At 34.4% G+C, this 20,622-nt stretch overlaps 2 protein-coding genes across 4 annotated transcripts in view; one reads left to right on the forward strand and one right to left on the reverse strand.

The window, feature by feature from the left end:
- The window catches only part of Kul (Kuzbanian-like), a 793,173-nt gene that overhangs the window by 160,243 nt on the left and 612,308 nt on the right, over nucleotides 1-20,622 (reverse strand). The gene's annotated exons all lie outside the window — the stretch shown is intronic.
- On the forward strand, nucleotides 15,983-19,286 carry LOC142223614 (uncharacterized). The gene is made up of 3 exons (XM_075293491.1): nucleotides 15,983-16,256; nucleotides 18,317-18,444; nucleotides 18,526-19,286. The coding sequence occupies exons 1-3, from the start codon at nucleotides 16,037-16,039 to the stop codon at nucleotides 19,039-19,041; spliced, it is 864 nt and encodes a 287-aa protein (XP_075149606.1). The 5' UTR covers nucleotides 15,983-16,036; the 3' UTR covers nucleotides 19,042-19,286.

A 20,622-nucleotide genomic window follows, 5' to 3' on the forward strand; every position in this document is an offset into this window, starting at 1 on the left:
TGAACACATTTTTGTGATCAACGTCTAGGTCGCAGTTTAAGTCCAATCGCTTTCAAATTTGGCACAAGTATGTGTTTTGGTTCAGAATAGAACCCTATTGATTTTGGAAGAAATCGGTTCAGATTTAGATATAGCTCCCATATACATATATATTTCGACCGATATGGACTTATATGGCGCCAGAAGCCAGAGTTTTACCCTAATTTGCTCAAAATTTTGCACAAGACGAACAATTAGTATTATAGTCAAGTCTGCCAAATTTTATTGAAATCGGTTCAGATTTAGATATAGCTCCCATATATATCTTTCGCCCGATATGGATTAATACGGTCCCAGAAGCTAGAGTATTACCCCAATTTGGTTGAAATTTTGCACTAGGAGTACAATTTGTAGTATAGTCAAGTGTGCAAAATTTGATTGAAATCGGTTCAGATTTAGATATAGCACCCATATATATCTTTCGCCCGATATGGACTAATACGGTCCCAGAAGCCAGATTTATTAACCCAATTTGGTTGAAATTTTGCACTTGGAGTACAATTATCAGTGTAATCAAGTGTGCCAAATTTTATTGAATTCGGTTCAGATTTAGATATAGCTCCCATATATATCGTTTGCCCGATGTACACTCATATGACCACCGATTGAATTTAAATTTTGCACAGGGAGTAGAATTAGCATTGTAGCTATGCGTGCCAAATTTGGTTAAAATCGGTTCAGATTTAGATATAGCTCCCATATATATGTTTTTCTGATTTCGACAATAAAGGTCAAAATACCAAAATTTTCCTTGTAAAATCCCCACTGTTTAGTCGAAAAGTTGTAAAATTGACTCTAATTTTCCTAAACTTCTAATACATATATATCGAGCTATAAATCATAAATAAACTTTTGCGAAGTGTCCTTAAAATTGCTTCAGATTTAAATGTTTCCCATATTTTTTATACCCTGCGCCACACTGTGGAACAGGGTATTATAAGTTAGTGCATATGTTTGTAACACGCAGAAGGAGACGAGATAGACATATGGTGTCTTTGGCAATAATGCTCAGGGTGGGTCCCTGAGTCGATATAACCATGTCCGTCTGTCCGTCTGTCCGTCCGTCCGTCCGTCTGTCTGTCTGTGAACACATTTTTGTGATCAAAGTCTAGGTCGCAATTTAAGTCCAATCGCCTTTAAATTTAGCACATGTTCCTAATTTGAGTCAGAATGGAACCCTATTGATTTTGGAAGAAATCGGTTCAGATTTAGATATAGCTCCCATATATATCTTTCGCCCGTTATGCACTAATATGGACCCAGCAGCCAGAGTTTTATACCGATTTGCTTGAAATTTTGTACAAACATAACACTTAGTCGTATAGTCAAGTGTGCAAAATTTGATTTGAAATCGGTTCAGCTTTAGATATAGCTCCCATATATATCTTTCACCCGATATGGACTTATATGGCCCCAGAAGCCAGATTTTTGGCCGAATTTGGTTGAAATTTTGCACTAGGAGTACACTTAGTAGTATAGTCAAGTATGCAAAATTTGATTAAAGGCGGTTCAGATTTAGATATAGCTCCCATATATATATTTTCGCGATATGGACTAATATGGTTCTAATAGAGTTTTGGCCCAATTTGGTTGAAATTTTGCACAGGGAGTAGATTTAGCGTTGTAGCTATGTGTGCCAAATTTGATTGAAATCGGTTCAGATTTATATATAGCTCCCATATATAGCTTTCGCCCGATTTACACTCATATGACAACAGAGGCCAATTTTTTACTTCGATTTAGTTGAAATTTTGTGCAGGTAGTAGAAATAGCATTGTAGCTATGCATGCCCAATTTGGTTGAAATCCGTTCAGATTTCGATATAGCTCCCATATATATGTTTTTCTGATTTCGACAAAAATGGTCAAAATACTAACATTTTCCTTGTAAAATCGCCACTGCTTATTCGAAAAGTTGTAAAAATGACTCTAATTTTCCTAAACTTCTAATACATATATATCGAGTGATAAATCATAAATAAACTTTTGTGAAGTTTCCTTAAAATTGCTTCAGATTTAAATGTTTCCAATATTTTTTTTTCTAACATTGTGTTCCACCCTAGTGCATTAGCCAACTTAAATTTTAAGTCTATAGATTTTGTAAAAGTCTATAAAATTCTGTCCAAATCGAGTGATATTTAAATTAGAGGTGTGCATGTGACACGAAATAGTCGTGACTCACGAAAATTTTCGTGATTCGTGCGTGAGTCGTGAGTCACGCTCATGACAACAACGTGAGTGTGCGTGAGCGTGATTAACAAACCAAAATGTCGTGCGTGAGCGTGAGTCACCAAAATAATATCTTCGTGAGTGTGCGTGAGTAACGAGTTACACTCACGAAAATATTCCTGATCACCAACATAAAACGCTTAAGAGTTAAATTCAATTACAATTTAGTGACACCTGAGATGTTACGAGTTTAATAACACTCTCGATTTTAATAATACTCATGTTTTCAGACACTTCGGTAAGGGAACTTAATCATAAAATTATTCGCGAGTCACGATATTTTTCGTGAGTCACGCTATTTTTCGTGAGTCACGACGCTTTCGTGCGTGAGTGTGCGTGAGTACAAATTTTCTTTTCGTGAGTGTGCGTGAGCGTGAGTCTTACCACAAAATATCGTGCGTGAGTGTGCGTGAGTATGATTTTTCAGTCGTGAGTGTGCGTGAGCGTGAGTAAACTATTACTCACGTGCACACCTATAATTTAAATGTATGTATTTGGGACAAACCTTTATATATAGCCCCCAACACATTTGACGGATGTGATATGGTATCGAAAATTTAGATCTACAAAGTGGTGCAGGGTATATTATAGTTGGCCCCGCCCGACTTTAGACTTTCCTTACGTGTTTTTTACTAACATTGTGTTCCACCCTAGTGCATTAGCCGACTTAAAATTTGAGTTTATAGATTTTGTAGAAGTCTACCAAATTCTGTCCAGATCGAGTGATCTTTAAATGTTCCTTATTTGTTAATAATGTTTTCACGTCTTTTTTTCACAAAAAATATGCAAACTAAACCGCAGTACATATTCATGCCTAATAAATTGAGTACAGCGTTTTTCAATTCCACTTCCAAGTGCAGGCAAGAAAAGGGGCAGCAAGTCTTGCATAGTCAAAACTTTTTTGCCGTGTAGAGTCCATAAAGGCAATGCACAAAAAAGTTCCTAAGAAAGCTTAACAAATGAAGTAGAAATCACTGGAGAATTTCAATACGGAAGCAAAAATACAATTGCTCACATACCACACAGATGGATATAGAGCCACACGAAAATTTACCCAGTGGCGGAAAATAATACCAAGGACGCCTGATTTGAGTGCAGATTTTGCAGTCGTGGAGCTTTATGGAGTAATCCAATTTTATTTAATTTTTTGCACGAGGTGTCTTTGCAAGTTAGTTCGATCGACTCAATTTCAAAAAACCAAAAAATGTACCTCAACACCCCCAGGTTAGGTTAATCACAAAGTTTTATACCCACCTCAAAGGATAGTTATGGAGGTCCAGAAAGTTAGCTATTTCATCGAAATATGAATTTGCAACTTTACAAAATAGAAAAAAGCTGACGAAAGCACTGATACAGCACTAGCTCCAATAAGAATTTTTTGTATATAGTAATTGTCTTATATAGTATGTACCTCTTTTCCATATTAAGTCAATATTTTTTCAGTTTTGAAAAAAGTAAATTCCACTTGAAATTCTCGAAATTTATTTTGGGCACATAAAAAACTTACGTAGTACCACACATTATAATATCATTACTAAAAAGGGCCAATGCGTGACATGATTTCAAGGAGCAGTAACAAAATTCGCCGCTGGGTAACTCAAAGCATTTATAGCATACACCCACACATTCATACACCCATGTCAGAGCACATAAGACCATTTGTTATGCATGTAAAAGCTCTAACAGCCCTACACGAATAGACTTACCAATACTTTAAAACCAATTTATTTCAGTTCATGATATCCATAAGACGATAACATGTATGTGTGTGTGTGGAAAAAAGGATATATTATATCCTTTCAACTATACAAAAATCTCACTTGGCATTTACTTGATGTCCTTTTCCTTTATTTTATTTCCCTTTCTCTGCTCTCACAATGAATTCCAACTTCCATCTTTTTGTTACAAAATTTGAACTTTAATATTTTATTATGCTTATAGTGAATAGTCATTGCACGGATAGCAATCCATTTGGAAAATGGGAGAGCGACAACTATGGACTATAGAAGGTATTGAAAAATCTACAAAAAACTATGATGGAATATTATGTAATACCTTTTAGTTTAACACCAATAAATGACATTTACTAGAGTGCTAATATGTAGGTAAGTCCTTTCGCTAAGACCCATCTCTTGTTCACCTTATTCATATTCTAAAATATGGTCATGACCATCATCAATATTCCTTTTCTTTTTTTCTTCTCGTTTTTCTTTTTATTCCATCTTTGGGCATATTTATTTAGTGTTTTATGGATGTGATTCTGAAACGTGGGCAAACCTTTTGGTCACATCGTAAATTGTGCTCTTACTTACCAAACCACAGCCATTAGTGAAACCCTCCGTTTCGTTAAGCCAATTTTAAGAGGAGAAAAATTTAAGTCTTTATTGATAGATTGAAGCACAAAAAATCACGCTGAATTTGGTCAGGTCAAAAGTCGTATACCCATCATCAGGGATTGAAAGGTGTTAGGATACATTTTTTTATAAACCCAAAAAAAGTGAAACCATCATGAAAGAAAATGTAGGTTTAGTTTAGAAAATTGTAAATAAAATATTTTTCTAATAACAACATGGTTAATGCAAGTTATTAATTTTTAACAAATTGAAAAAAAACAAGTAAGGAAAGTCTAAAGTCGGGCGGGGCCGACTATATTATACCCTACACCACTTTGTAGATCTAAATTTTCGATACCATATCACATCCGTAAAATGTGTTGGGGGCTATATACAATAAAGGTTTGTCCCAAATACATACATTTAGATATCACTCGATCTGGACAGAATTTGATAGACTTTTACAAAATCTATAGACTCAAAATTTAAGTTGGCTAATGCACTAGTGTGGAACACAATTTTAGTAAAAAAAATATGGGAAACATTTAAATATGAAGCAATTTTAAGGAAACTTCACAAACTTTTATGTATGATTTATCGCCCGATATATATGTATTAGAAGTTTAGGAAAATTAGAGTCATTTTTACAATTTTCGACTAAACAGAGGCGATTTTAAAAGGAAAATGTTCGTATTTTGACCATTGTCGAAATCAGAAAAACATATATATGGGAGCTATATCTAAATCTGAATCGATTTCAACCAAATTTTGCACACATAGCTACAATGCTAATTCTACTCCCTTTGCAAAATTTCAACAAAATCGGAGTTAAAAATTGGCCTCTGTGGTCATATGAGTGTAAATCGGGCGAAAGCTATATATGGGAGCTATATCTAAATCTGAACCGATTTCAATCAAATTTGGCACACATGACTACACTACTAATTATACTTCTAGTGCAAAATTTCAACCAAATTGGGCCAAAACTCTGGCTTCTAGGACCATATTAGTCCATATCGGGCGAAAGATATATATGGGAGCTATATCTAAATCTGAACCGATTTCAACCAAATTTGGCACACATGACTACACTACTAATTATACTTCTAGTGCAAAATTTCAACCAAATTGGGCCAAAACTCTGCCTTCTAGGACCATATTAGTCAATGTCGGGCGAAAGATATATATGGGAGCTATATCTAAATCTGAACCGATTTCAATAAAATTTAGCACACTTGATTACACTACTAATTGTACTCCATGTGCAAAATTTCAACCAAATTGGACCTAAACTCTGGCTTCTGGGTTCATATAAGTCCATATCGGACAAAAGATATATATGGGAGCTATATCTAAATCTGAACCGATTTCAATCAAATTTTGCACAATCGACTATACTACCAATTGTACTCCTCGTGCAAAATTTCAAGCAATTCGGGATAAAACTCTGGCTTCTGGATCCATATAAGTGCATATCGGGCGAAAGATGTATATGGGAGCTATATCTAAATCTGAACCGATTTCTTCCAAAAACAATAGGGTTCTATTCTGACCCAAAACAGGAACATGTGCCAAACTTGAGGTCGATTGGACCTAAACTGCGACCTAGACTTTGATCACAAAAATGTGTTCACAGACAGACGGACGGACGGACAGACGGACATGGTTATATCGACTCAGGGAACCACCCCAAGCATTATTGCCAAGGACACCATGTGTCTATCTCGTCGCCTTCTGGGTGTTACAAACATATGCACTAACTTATAATACCCTGTTCCACAGTGTGGCGCAGGGTATAAAAATATTAATAATATTTTTTTCTATTGTTTAAGAAAATTTTATATTTTGAAAGAAAAAATAGGAGTTAGAAATTGTTAAAATGTCTTTAGTGCTAAAGAAGTTCAAAAGAGATACAATTTAAGAAAAATTAGCTCATTTAAGAAACTTATGAACCCAACTTAAGTAACTTCAGCCATTTTAGAAAATTGTGCACTATATTGCATTTTAGTAAAATTGCGTACATCATTTGTATAAGTTTTTTTTTTCTCACTTTCATTTAACGTCATTAAAAATAATTTTAAGTTTTTCTCGTATTTGGAAAAATCTAACTAAAGTCAACTAGTTTTCATGAACTAAAATATAGAGAGAGGACTGAATAGTCTAAGTGAGCCTGAAACTTAATAGGGCCGCCACTTTAACCTAACCTTTAAAATAGAGTTAAATCGACTATAAAAAATTTCGTTGACTTTTTTCTGGGTGTACGAGGATCATTAATTCGTCTCCGAATGTATATGAAATCAAAATATGCAACGATGTTTCCTGCAGAGGTGTGCACGTGAGTAATATTTTAATCACGCTCACGCTCTCTTACGCCCTTGCCATCAGCGTGACTCACTCATGAGTCACTAAAATTTTTGTGAGTCACGACAACTTTGTGTCACGTGCACACCTCTAGTTTCCTGCTAATTTCATAAGATCATCAATATTGTTACAATGCCTATACCAACCTCCATCATACTATATAAAGAAATATGAAAGTCCAAAGTAGAAATTACTCTTAATTTTATTGCAACCATGTGATGCTGCAGTTGGAAGTCTGTGCCAATATTTTCTAGTCTGTAATGATGCCAACGAGCAGCCGGCAATGCACGTGGTGATTATGTGAGAAAGAAGTTCCAAACACACAACCGGCATACCATTGGTCCTTCACCAGAGTATACACTGAAAAAAATGTTGGGTGGTTAAAAAAACACTTGTGCTTATGACTATTTATGGGCCAGCAGATGTCCATGTAAATACAAAGTGGTTGGGTTTGGTCAATTAATGCCCACTGAGCTGAGATATGGAATCTTTGGGTTAGAGATTAAAACGTTATATATAAAATATAAATATTTATATGTATAAATATAAAAACTTAAAAAAAACTGCAGAAAGAATTGTCAAGCTTTGTTTAAGAAAACTTAATTTTACTGAGCCTACACTGAAAAATATTGACCTAATATATAAAGATTATGCAGCCCAGAATACCCAGTTTACATAATACTAAGTGCAAATTTCTTTAAACTAAAGAAATTTTAATTACAAGAGAGTTCAGAATTTCAATAGTTTTCTTTAAATTTATGACACGAATCTTCGAAATTTTTGTCCCTCACTTGAAGTCGTAAACCCGATTTCTCTTATGGTAAAGAAAAATATTTTTGATTTTAAGAAACAATCTTTTTAATAATCCTGAATCTTTTTAATAAAGAACAAGTATTAACGGCCGTAAGTTCGGCCAGGCCGAATCTTATGTACCCTCCACCATGGATTGCGTAGAAACTTCTACGAAAGACTGCCATCCACAATCGAATTACTTGGATTGTGGTATCTAAAGCTTCTTAACATCGTTTTCTAAATTGTGAGTTAGTCCATACGTGGTATATATTAGACAAAAAAAGGTATGTATAGGTAAGTCTACAAATAATTACGAATCGATATGGACTTTTGCACGGTACGTGCAAATATGGGGGTCGCTTATATGGGGGCTATATACAATTATGAACTTGATATGGACCAATTTTTGTGTGATTGGGGATCGATTTATCTGACGGCTAACAATAACTATAGACCGATATGGACCTAGTTAGGCATGGTTGTTAACGGCCATATAATAGCACAATGTACCAAATTTCAACTGACTCGGATGAAATTTGCTCCTCCAAGAGGCTCCAAAACCAAATCTCGGGATCGGTTTATATGGGGGCTATATATGATTATGGACTGATATGGACCACTTTTGGCATGGTTGTTAAATATTATATACTACCACCACGTACCAAATTTCAACCAGATCGGATGAATTTTGCACCGGAGGTCAAAGGTTAGGTTAGGTTAGGTTAGGTGGCAGCCCGATGTATCAGGCTGACTTAGGCGGGATAATCCACCGCTGAAAAACTTTTTGTTGTTCGGTCGAAGCAGGAATCGAACCCGCGACCTTGTGTATGCAAGGCGGGCATGCTAACCATTGCACCACGGTGGCTCCCGGAGGTCAAATCTGGGGATCGGTTTATATGGGGGCGATTATGGACTGATATGGACCAATTCCTGCATGGTTGTTGGATACCATATACTAACATCACGTACTAAATTTCAACCGAATCGGATGAATTTTGCTCTTCCAAGGGGCTGCGGGGGTCAAATCTGGGGATCGGTTTATATGGGGTCTATATATAATTATGGACCGATGTGTACCAATTTTTGCATGGTCGTTAGAGACCATATACTAACACCATGTACCAAATTTCTGCCGGATCGGATGAAATTTGGTTCTCTTAGAGGCTCCACAAGCGAAATCAGGGGATCGGTTTATATGGGGGCTATATATAATTATGGACCGATGTGGACCAATTGTTGCATGGTTGTTAGAGACCATATACTAACACCATGTACCAAATTTCAGACGGATCGGATGCAACTTGCTTCTCTTAGAGGATCTGCAAGCCAAATTTGGGGGTCCGTTTATATACGTAAAAGTGGACCGATATGGCCCATTTGAAATACCATCCGACCTACTTCAATAACAACTACTTGTACCAAGTTTCAAGTCGATAGCTTGTTTCGTTCGGAAGTTAGCGTGATTTCAACAGACGGTCGGACATGCCCAGATCGACTCAGAATTTCACCACGACCCAGAATATATATACTTTATGGGGTCTTAGAGCAATATTTCGATGTGTTACAAACGGAATGACAAAGTTAATATACCCCCATCCTATGGTGGAGGGGTATAAAAAACCTTAAAACCTAGGTTAATATTTATTTTGAAGATTTTGAATCTTTGGCTTTTTTAATTAAGAAAATTCTTGCTTTAAAGTATATGTTATAATTTGGATTTGCGCATTGACACATATTTTCAAATGACTACTTTTGCTAATATATCGAAAAAAGAGAACAAAAATTCGATAAATGAAATTTGTGTCCTAATTTTAAATTTATTTATTAAACTAAATTTAAGGCCAGATATCACCCAAAATTGTTTGTTTTTATGAATGGTCGTATGAAGTTCGTATGTGCTAGTCTACACTGAAAAAAATGCATGTCCTGTTCCAAAGATTTTGTCTTTACTTTAACAATTTTGGTATTGGTTCCGAGCCAAAGAAGTGGAGAATACAAATAAGGATACTTTTAAGACACAAATCTCTTTTAAATTTAGGTTTTGTGTTCTTGCTTCTAGGAAGCATATTTTAATTTTTCGTTTTTTCAGCTTTTTTTCTTCATATGCTATCAAAGTCCTTTAAAAACGAGTTAACGACAACTTTATTTTCAAAATTCAGACTCGACTTCCAGTAGAAATTATGCTATGTTTCAAGTAAAAAACGTCTTTAAAATAAAGTGTTGAAAAACATGTCCTGTTTTTGAACTATTTTTTGCTTTATAGCCAAGATCCAAAAAGATAACAAATTTAAAGACAATTTCATTAATTTTAAAGAATTTTTATGAATTAATAAAGTCAAGTTGACCTTAGCCCAAAAATTGTTTCTTTCATGTTATGATACCCATTTTTAAGTGAAATCACTTAATTACAAGGACAATATGACTGCATTGAAAAGTTCATCGCCTTTTGAACAAGGAAAAAAACTTTAAGTAGAGAAATGCATCTTCTTTACTAAGCTAAATTTGTATTCGTGTTTTAAACACATGAAATCTTTGATCTCACGACAATATTTTTTTCAATGTAGAACTGCTAGAAAGTTGTTCATAATTTTATAGGCTAAATTTCATCCCTTGATTGTTTGGTAAAATTTTCAATAGTTGAAAAACGGAAAAATGCACTGAAAAACAGTCAACCACTCAAGAAAAAAAAAACTTATGGTTTAATTTAGAAAACTTAAATCATTTTTAGAAAATTTTAACCAAACAATATTACAAACGCAATCATCACACCGATATCACAAAAATAAATACATATTATTCGACAAATTCAAGAAAAGTTATTAGACATAATTACATATTTCCACTTGCTAAAGAAAATTGTGTGGTTTGAAGGAAAAAATTGGAGTTCAAAATTGCAAGAATGTCTTTAGTACGAAGTTCAAGATGGGCGCATTTGTAGTAAACTTTACAAATTTAAGGAAATAATGAAATTGTTTAGAAGAGTAAATGCAGCAAATGTGGTACAGGCTGGTAATTTGGTATAGTATCTATCTAAAACATACAAATAACTAAACTAAGCTGAATAGATTGTGGCTGTCAAAGAATGAAGCAATCAAAGATCAGTCGTTTTGTGGGAAGGTATATTTTCTATTTATTAATATAAATAACTGACGAGTACTAAATAAGCATAAAATATATGCAATTGCGATATATATGGTGCCTTTATTTTTTTTACAAAACAAAACAAAAATCAACAGTATGGTGTACCATATTACTTGCACGTTTTATGAATTCGTACCTAATGAGTTTTTTAATAAATTCGCAAATATATATAAAATTATGGGTTTTTTATTTTTCGCTCATAGTTGCGTGGATGGCTAACACGAGTCCGAACGGCGTTCCACATTGCAGTGAAACCAATTAGCGAAGCTTTGAAAAACTCAGAAATGTCACCAGCATTACTGGGGTGGGATAATCCACCGCTGAAAAACTTTTTGGTGTATGGTCGAAGCAGGAATCGAACCCACGACCTTGTGTATGCACGGCGGGCATGCTAACCATTGCACCACGGTGGTGGTATAGTTTTGTTAATTTCTAGCAAAAGGAGAATGAAACTGAGATAAATGAAATGTGTATCCCCGTACCTGTATCATATTTGCAGACATCTGTAAATATATCAGGTTAATGAGCTCCATATTATGCAGATCTTTTTATTGTCGTGCAGACGAAGAAGACAAAAAGTTAAATATTATTTTCCCAGTGTATTTACTATTGCTGTCCGAAGTTACATCTTGGCTTACACAACTGATTAGTATCGATTGTGACTAAGATTTCGTTCTTGCAGCTACACGGGTTTATATCACAAGGCTGTGACAAACGTACACACACACATGCACTGTAAAACATAGATACACATGCCGCAAAGGACGAATAAATAAAGGTAATGGAATGGTTTCTCTTTACTGAGGTTGCCTTAGTTGATAGTAGGTTGACAACGAGGACGATGGCGGTGGCAACAACGCCGACATATCTCATTAATGTCTATTTGACCAAGTCGAACTTGCCATCGATTAGATGCTAGGTAGCTAAAGAAGGAAGAGAAAATATTGCAATTCTTCTTCATTCTTCTGAGAGAATGAAGGCTTATGGTTGTCTGTTAATTTAAAATTTCTGTAAATAAAAAATCTCAACAATTTTCAATGAACCTAGAAAGCAGCAGATATTCGAAAGTTGAGTGTGTCGAATCCTATCAAGGTTTAGATTCAATATTCGTTATAAAATGTTTTCCAAAATTTTATTTTCAGTAATAAAAGACAATTTTTTTTGTTTTATTTCCGTAAAACTTAACCTATATTTTCATTATGTCCTATTTGTGCCGCTTCAATATTGCTAGTCGAGTACGAGTACTTTAAAGTCTATTTATAGAAATTTATTGCTTTGCCAGTTTTTTAAAGATGTCTTCGTTTTTGCTATGCGAAAATATTTAAATATCACGGTATTCCACCACCACGCACCCACTTTTCTAGCTAGGGTTATTTGATCATTAAATAAAATTTATTACTTTTGTGTGGTTATCGATGGTGGTCCACTGCGTGGAATTTTCTGCGAAATTAATTTTGAAATTAATGACTTTTGTGTGTTTATTGAACCGAAAAAGAATGAATGAACGATTAATACGCCTACGAGGCGAACGGCTTAATGGGGTTAATGGGCATGGCAAGTGCAAAACTTTTTATCCGCCGTATATAAATAGAAATTTAAATTTGAGATTTATGGCAGGCAATTTTATACACTTTTGATAAACGTTTGGAAAAATAAAAAAAGGATAATACATTTACAGAGATTTCAGTACTTGGCCTCGCCAATTGACATGCAAAAACTTTTCCCAAACTCCATGAAAATGTACAAATAATTGGTCATGAACATTTTTGAACACAACTCACTGAAAAACAAGTATATACGGCCGTAAGTTCGGCCAGGTCGAAGCTTATGTATCCTCCACCATGGATTGCGTAGAAACTTCTACTGAAGACTGTCATCCACAATCGATTTACTTGGGTTGCGGTAACACTTGCCGATGACAAGATATCTTAAAACTTCCTAACACCGTAATATATACCACATAGTCCATACGTGGTATATATTTAACTAAAAAAGGCCGATTAAATACGTATATAATTAAGTTTAAAGTTTCTATAGAAATAAAATTTTGATAAAATAAAATTTTGACAACATTTTCTATAGAAGTACAATTTGGAAAACATTTTATATAGAAATAAAATTTGGATAACATTTTCTATAGAAATAAAATTCTGACAAAATTCTCTATAGAAAAAAAATGTTGACAAAATTTTTTATAGAAATAAAATTTTGACAAAATGTTCTATAGAAATAAAATTTTGACAAAAATTTCTATAGAAATAAAATTTTGACCAAATTTTCTATAGACATAATATTTTGACAATGTTTTCTATAAAAATAAAATTTTGGTAGATTATTTTTGGCTCGAGTGGCAACCATGATTATGAACCGATTGTCATTGCCGATTGGTGTCATTGGGGATCGCCTATATATAGCTATAGTCCGATATGAACCAATTTTGGCATGGTTATTAGCGGCCTTATACTAACACCACGTTGCAAATTTCAGTCGGAACAGATGAATTTTGCTCCTCTAAAAGGCTCCGGAGATCAAATCTGGGGAACGGTTTATATGGGGGCTATATATAATTATGGACCGATATGGACCAATTCTTGCGTGTTTGTTGGAGACCACATTCTAACACCACGTTCCAAAGTTCAACCGGATCGGATGAATTTTGCTCCTCCAATAGGCTCCGGAGGACAAATCTGGGGATCGATTTATATGGGGGCTATATATAATTATGGACCGATATGGACCAATTCTTGCATGATTGTTAGAGACCATATACTAACACCACGTACCCAATTTCAACTGGATTGGATGAATTTTGCTTCTCTAAGAGGATCCGGAGGTCAAATCTGGGGATCGGCTTATATGGGGGCCATATATAATTATGGACCGATATGGACCAATTCTTGCATGGTAGTTAGAGACCATAAACTAACACCAAGTACCCATAAGCGTAGGAAGGCCTCTGGGGAGGGGGCTTAGACCCCCCCAGAAAAATTTTAGCCCCCCCAGAATTTGAAAACCTATTTACGATTTTCCATTTAAAAAAAAAAAATAAACAAGCCCAGCCAAAAAAGCGTCGCCAAAAAAGTAATGAAAATGATATTTTTGGATCCGGAAGTGGTGCAAAATTGGCGAAGAAGGGATGAATTTAACAGCAATTTCAACAGCCGTTGCACTGAATTTGCATCACTTCTTTAGGTGTGATCCGAATTCAATGTTTTGAATGTAAATTAAAAAATTCTGTTATATTTTGTCAAATAAATAATTTTTATAATTTTTAATGGATTCTAATGCTTGTCAAACCTCAAATATTTTCAAAAATTCACAAGTTTTTCAGATTGGATTTAGAATTTTTTTTGACAAAATTCAAATTATTTGTACCGTATTATGAATTCTTACTTCGTTTTTAAGGTATTTGAAACAAAAAAGTTAAAATTTCCCATTAAAAGTATGAAAAAACCCAGTTATAAAAAATTGAATTTAAAGAACTTCCTGAGTAGTTAAAATAAAGAACATCATTGGGAGTACATCTTCTGGAAGTGCTTTTAAAGATGTGTCTTTGGAAGAACTTCCACATTTTTTTGCTGGGAAATGTGTGGAACTACTTTTACTTGCTTTATTATAAATTAATTTTCGAGTTATTTTGATGTCTAATTTTTTTATTCATTTTTATGGAATAAAACATTAATTGAAATATAAATAAATGAAATATAAATTTTTAGCTAGGGGGGCTATAGCCCCCCCTAGGAAAATTGTCTAGTTACGCTAATGCAAGTACCCAATTTCAACTGGATCGGATGAAATTTGCTTCTCTTAGAGGCTCCGCAAGCCAAATCGGGAGATCGGTTTATATGGGGACTATATATAATTATGGACCGATGTGGACCAATTTTTGCATGGTTGTTAGATACCATATACTAACACCATGTACCAAATTTCAGCCTGGTCGGATGAAATTTGCTTCTCTTAGAGCATTCGCAAGCCAAATTTGGGGGTCCGTTTATATGGGGGCTTTACGTAAAAGTGGACCGATATGGACCAATTTTTGCATGGTTGTTAGATACCATATACTAACACCATGTACCAAATTTCAGCCGGATCGGATGAAATTTGCTTCTCTTAGAGCAATCGCAAGCCAAATTTGGGGGTCCGTTTATATGGGGGCTATACGTAAAAGTGAACCGATATGGCCCATTTGCAATACCATCCGACCTACATCAATAACAACTACTTGTGCCAAGTTTGAAGTCGATAGCTTGTTTCGTTCGGAAGTTAGCGTGATTTCAACAGACGGACGGACGGACAGACATGCTTAGATCGACTCAGAATTTCACCACGACCCAGAATATATATACATGGAGTCTTAGAGCAATATTTTGATGTGTTACAAACGGAATTACAAAGTTAATATACCCCCATCCTATGGTGGAGGGTATACAAATATTCAATTAAAATGTTAATTGATTCAACAAATTTTTAAATTTAAACAAAAATTTTGTAATTAATTTTTTAATTGACACCCAATTAAATTTTTTTTAATTATTAATATTAATTAAAATTAATTGGATCAATTAATTTCGTGATTGAATCAGAATTTTTTTTGTGTGTAGATAGCTCCCTAAAAATGATTTTTTACCAAAAAAAAGGGAGGTCAAACCCTTGGAATTCAAATAAATTAGTTTTACGTGTGTGTCGCAAAAATGTTTCTTCAATAACGAAAATTATCGAAAGTCACGAGAATTTTCTTGAATTACGAGAATCGCACACCTCTAATGTCTTAGTTTGGAATTTTTTATTTAGATATTTAAATTGGTATTTTTTTATGTATATCAAATTTACGAATCCATAGATACTATATGAGCTTCAGTCCCCCGTCTACAATATAACATTTTTAATAAACCTTATAATAGAGTAACTTTATGTTTTTATTAGTTAATGTATAATAATAAAATATTCTCTTCAAAAACATGGTTATGCATTTGTTTTTTGAAGTAAGTACCTTCGCACCATGTTGGGAATATTTTTCCATAATAATTAACAACAGACTTTAAATAACAATTCAAATTGTCATTATTTCTAAATATTTTAGTTGGTTGAATTTTTCCAACCAAGAATGTGTGTTGTAAGCAATTTTAATTTTTCTTTAAAATGAATAGAGTTAAGTTGATACTAATTGTGAAATTATGGTTGGCTGTCATACCAAATTCATTGAGTTCACGTGATCTTAACCCAGACGAATACGAAACACATGATGATTATGAGTTCGATATGAATTACATTGATTTTTACAATTATTGTGAAGTTGAAGGATGTTTACAGGTCGAAGCAGAAGATGGACGAATCATACAAATAGTGAGATCCAAACCATGTAAGTAATTTTGTTAAAGGAAAATACTCAGGGGCAATAGATGTAACTTTCGAATATGTAATAAAATGAAGAATCAAAACAGTTTGGTTGGTTCGAAGAGCAATATCCAATATTTATTTGATTTAAAAAAAATTTAAGAAGATTAGCATACTTTTGATAGTTTTGGGAGTTGTAACAAAATTTTATTAAATTATAACTGATGCTATCACAGGTCCAGATAAATGTCCTTAATATATAAGCCAGAAGAATATTTGAAGTAAGGTTGAGGTTGAAAAGCTGTTTGAGAATTTCAATAAAGTTATTCGTGATGGAATTTAAGCGTAATAGTTGCCGGAAAACCACAAGTGACTATCGATAAATCCCTTAATAATTGATGTGTAAATAAATCTCTTGTTTTTTTAAGGGAATATTTGATCGTATTCCACGCAGCAGAGGTAGGTTAGGTTAGGCTAGGTTAGGTGGCAGCCCAATGTATCAAGCTCACTTAGCTCACTGAGTGTCGCCCGATTCCATGTTAAGCTGAATGACAAGGGAGTTGGGTTAATCCACCGCTGAAAAACTTTTTGGTGTTAGGTCGAAGCAGGAATCGAACCCACGGCGGCTCACTCGCCGCAGAGGTAGGAAACTTTCTAGTGAACTGAACATATAACGAGAACGGATGCAACACATATTGAAGTCATGATGATGATCAAAAAATGCAAGGAAAGAGCCAAGAAGTGGCTTTGCTTGCTGGAAAGTAGGTATAGTGGCAGCCCGATATTTCAGGCTCACTTAGACTATTCAGTCCATTGCGATACCACAGTGGTGAACTTCTCTCTTATCACCGAGTGCTGCCCGATTTCATGTTAAACTCAATGACAAGGGACCTCCTTTTTATAGCCGAGTCCGAACGGCGTTTCACATTGTAGTGAAACCACTTAGAGAAGCTTTGAAACACTCAGAAATGTCATCAGCATAACTGAGGTGGGATAATCCACCGCTGAAAAACTTTTTGGTGTTAGGTCGAAGCAGGAATCGAACCCACGACCCGGTGAATGCAAGGCGGACATGCTAACCATTGCACCACGGTGGCTCCTCTTCCATTTGTACCATATCGATATATCGATTTTCGATATGTTCTTGATCAGAGAGACATTCTTAGACGATACAACCATGTCCGTCTGTCTGTTGTAAACACGCTACAACCTTCAATAATGGCGCTGTTGTCCTGAAATTTGGCACAAATTTCTTTTTTGTGGGCAGATAGGGCAAATTCGAAGATTAGTTATATCTGTCCAGGTTTCGATATAGCCCCCATATAAATTTCGATATAGCCCCCAATCACACAAAAATTGGTCCATATCAAGTTCATAATTGTATATAGCCCCCATATAAGCGACCCCCATATTTCAATTCTGGCTGTCTACGTACCGTGTAAAAGTCCATATCGATTCGTAATTATTTGTAGACTTACCTACACACAAAAAAAAATTTTCTGATTCAATCACGAAATTAATTGATCCAATTAATTTTTAATTTAAATGTCTTCAATCACAGAAATGATAGTATCAATTAAAAAATTAATTGAAGGTCAATTAAAAAGTTAATTGATCCAATTAAAAAATTAATTGATACTATTATTTTTGTGATTGATTTTTGTTTCAATTTAAAAATTTGTTGAATCAATTAAATTTTTAATTGAATATTTTTTAAAACTCAATTAAAATTTTAATTGGAAAATTTTTCGTGAAATTTTTTTGTGTGTACACATACATTTTTTGTCTAATATATACCACGTATGGACTAACTCACAATTTAGAAAACGATGTAAAAAAGTTTTAAGATACCACAACCCAAGTAATTCGATTGTGGATGACAGTCTTTCGTAGAAGTTTCTACGCAATCCATGGTGGAGGGTACATAAGATTTGGCCTGGCCAAACTTACGGCCGTATATATTTGTTACAATTTAATTTCCTGTTGTTATTATATAGACAGTTTGAACTTTTTAAGGACCTCCTTTGAGTAGTAAGTCGTGAGTTTTAGAAAAAAAAATTTATGAACGAAATTTCCTTATCTTAGCCTTATTCGTGTATGACTGGAATCATAGTTTCGAAGACGGGGAGGAATATAAGACCGATGACATCAACGATTATTATTATGATGATGGTCGAGCTGATTATGAAATCTCCTATTATGATGATTGCAAGGTATGTCCATTAAAAAAAAAGAAAAATATATAATTTTTTTATTTTATCCATTGTTCATTCTTCTGTTTTTGCTTTCCACAGTGTGCAGATTATGCAGATTGTTGTCATTACGATCTTCCCGAGGAGGAAGACAGAGATATCAAAAAGAAACGTAAAAAAACCAATGGAAAAATCAAAAAACAATTTCAAAAATTCATGAATCGTCGATCGATAGCACTCAGAAAATTAAGACAACAATTTCTAAGACCCAAAAATCTTTTACCCGTTGTACGTGCCGTCAAAAATTCGGGAAGAGCTGCATTGAAACATATAACAATGTTGAGACCTGCACCACTGAAAGGTCTTACGTTATTTAAGGGTACCAAGTCATGGCGATTAGCAATGAGAGAGATAGCAAGGAGAATCTTAAAAAATATCCTACCAAAAGTTCTTTGGAAAGTCGGTAGATCGATTCTATTCAAACTTCTACCCATATTTGTTGGAATATTAGTGCCTTACCTAAGTCTAGTGCTGCCTGTTATAATGACTGCAATTGATATAGCATTTACGATATATGATGCAGTGGAATTCGGAAAAGCGATGGCCGAAAAACAATAGGCACAAAGGAGGACAAGTCCTTGTATTCTGCATCATCACATAACAAAAAATCCTCTAAAGACAGGGATTTGTTAAGCATAACCCATCTAATAGTAGTCGGAAGCCGTTCTAACAATAACTTTTAAATCACATGTTACTATTTCATATAAAATGTGTTGTTTAACCGTTATAATCCAAAACTAATTTTTTAATTTAAAGATAAATCCATCAAATATAAATTTAAAAAAAAAAAAAAAACAAACAAATCTACCTATACCTTTTTATACCCTGCGTCACACTGTGGAACAGGGTATTATTTATTATAAGTCCAGGTATTGATAGTTTGCCATCCAGAATGATTTTGAATGACATAAAAAATTGACATTTAATTGAGAATAAATTCTCAATTAGTTAATTGGTTGAGTTTTACTTATTTTGCAAAGAGTTGTAGTTCAATGGTCAACTTTCTAAGAGTTCTAGGTAATTTCTTCTGGGCACTTTATACGTATTAACACTGAGAGATTCTGCTTTTAAGTTAACCTGATCGAGTTCTTCGCATCTACATTTCCACCACTGAGTTATTCCAGTTCTACCAATAACTTCTACGGATCAACATTTCCGAATCTACAGTTTCACCACGGAATTCTTCGAATCTACAGTTGTAAGACTGAATTCTCTGGATGTATAGTTCCACTATTGAGTTATTCATATATACAAGTCAACATAAAACATAAAATTCAACAGAAACAATGATTACCGAAATGTTAAATATGTCAATGATTACCGAAATGTTAAATGTGTCAACACTGAATCCTTTGGATCAACAATTCCACCACTGAGCTCTTTGGATTACATTTCAGTTCAGTTCACTGGCATGTTCGAATCTACAGTTGCGCTACTGACTTCTTCGGACCTTCTGTTCCACCACCGAATACGTTGGATCTGCAGTTTCACCACTGAGCTCTTTTGATCTACACCTTCACCATTGAATACGAAGATCTAAAGTGTCACTATATTGTTCCTCGAAATTAACGTTGAAAGACTAAGTTTTTCGCATCTACAGTTGTATCATAAAATTCCTAGATCTACAAGCCCACCACTGGATTCTTTAGAGCTATAGCTCCACTATAGACATATACAGTATTGGTTATACAGTTTTACTACAGAGGTCTTCGGACTTACAGCTTAAGAACTTAGTTATTCGGATCTAAAGTTGTTCCACAGAGTTCTTGGGGTCTATAATTGAACTAATGAATTTTTTGAATTTATAGTTCCGCCATGGAGTTGTTTCCATCACTGAGTGTTTCACATCTACAGTTCACTCACAGTGTTCTTCGGATCTACACTGTTAAACCACAGAGTTATTCGGAGCTATAATTGCACAACTGAAGTCTTTATGTCTCCAGATCCACAGCAGAGATTTTCAGATCAATACTTTCAGCACCGAGTTCGTCGGATCTACATTTCCACCACTAAATTCTTAATAGTTTCTTCACCGAGTTTTCGGGGATCATCAGTTTAACGACTGAGTTCTTCGCATCTACACTTTCACCATTGCATTATTGAACAGTTACACTACTGTGTTATATAGATATATATGTG

Source organism: Haematobia irritans, chromosome 1 (genome assembly GCF_050003625.1).
Source record: "Haematobia irritans isolate KBUSLIRL chromosome 1, ASM5000362v1, whole genome shotgun sequence".
NCBI lineage: Eukaryota > Metazoa > Arthropoda > Insecta > Diptera > Muscidae > Haematobia > Haematobia irritans.

Excerpts from the sequence above, each read along its gene's own strand:
- LOC142223614 (XM_075293491.1), top strand. The coding sequence starts at position 16,037 with ATGAATAGAGTTAAGTTGATACTAATTGTGAAATTATGGTTGGCTGTC. Across the intron at positions 16,257-18,316 it reads AATAGTGAGATCCAAACCAT|CCTTATTCGTGTATGACTGG; the intron begins GTAAGTAATTTT and ends TCCTTATCTTAG. Across the intron at positions 18,445-18,525 it reads CCTATTATGATGATTGCAAG|TGTGCAGATTATGCAGATTG; the intron begins GTATGTCCATTA and ends TGCTTTCCACAG.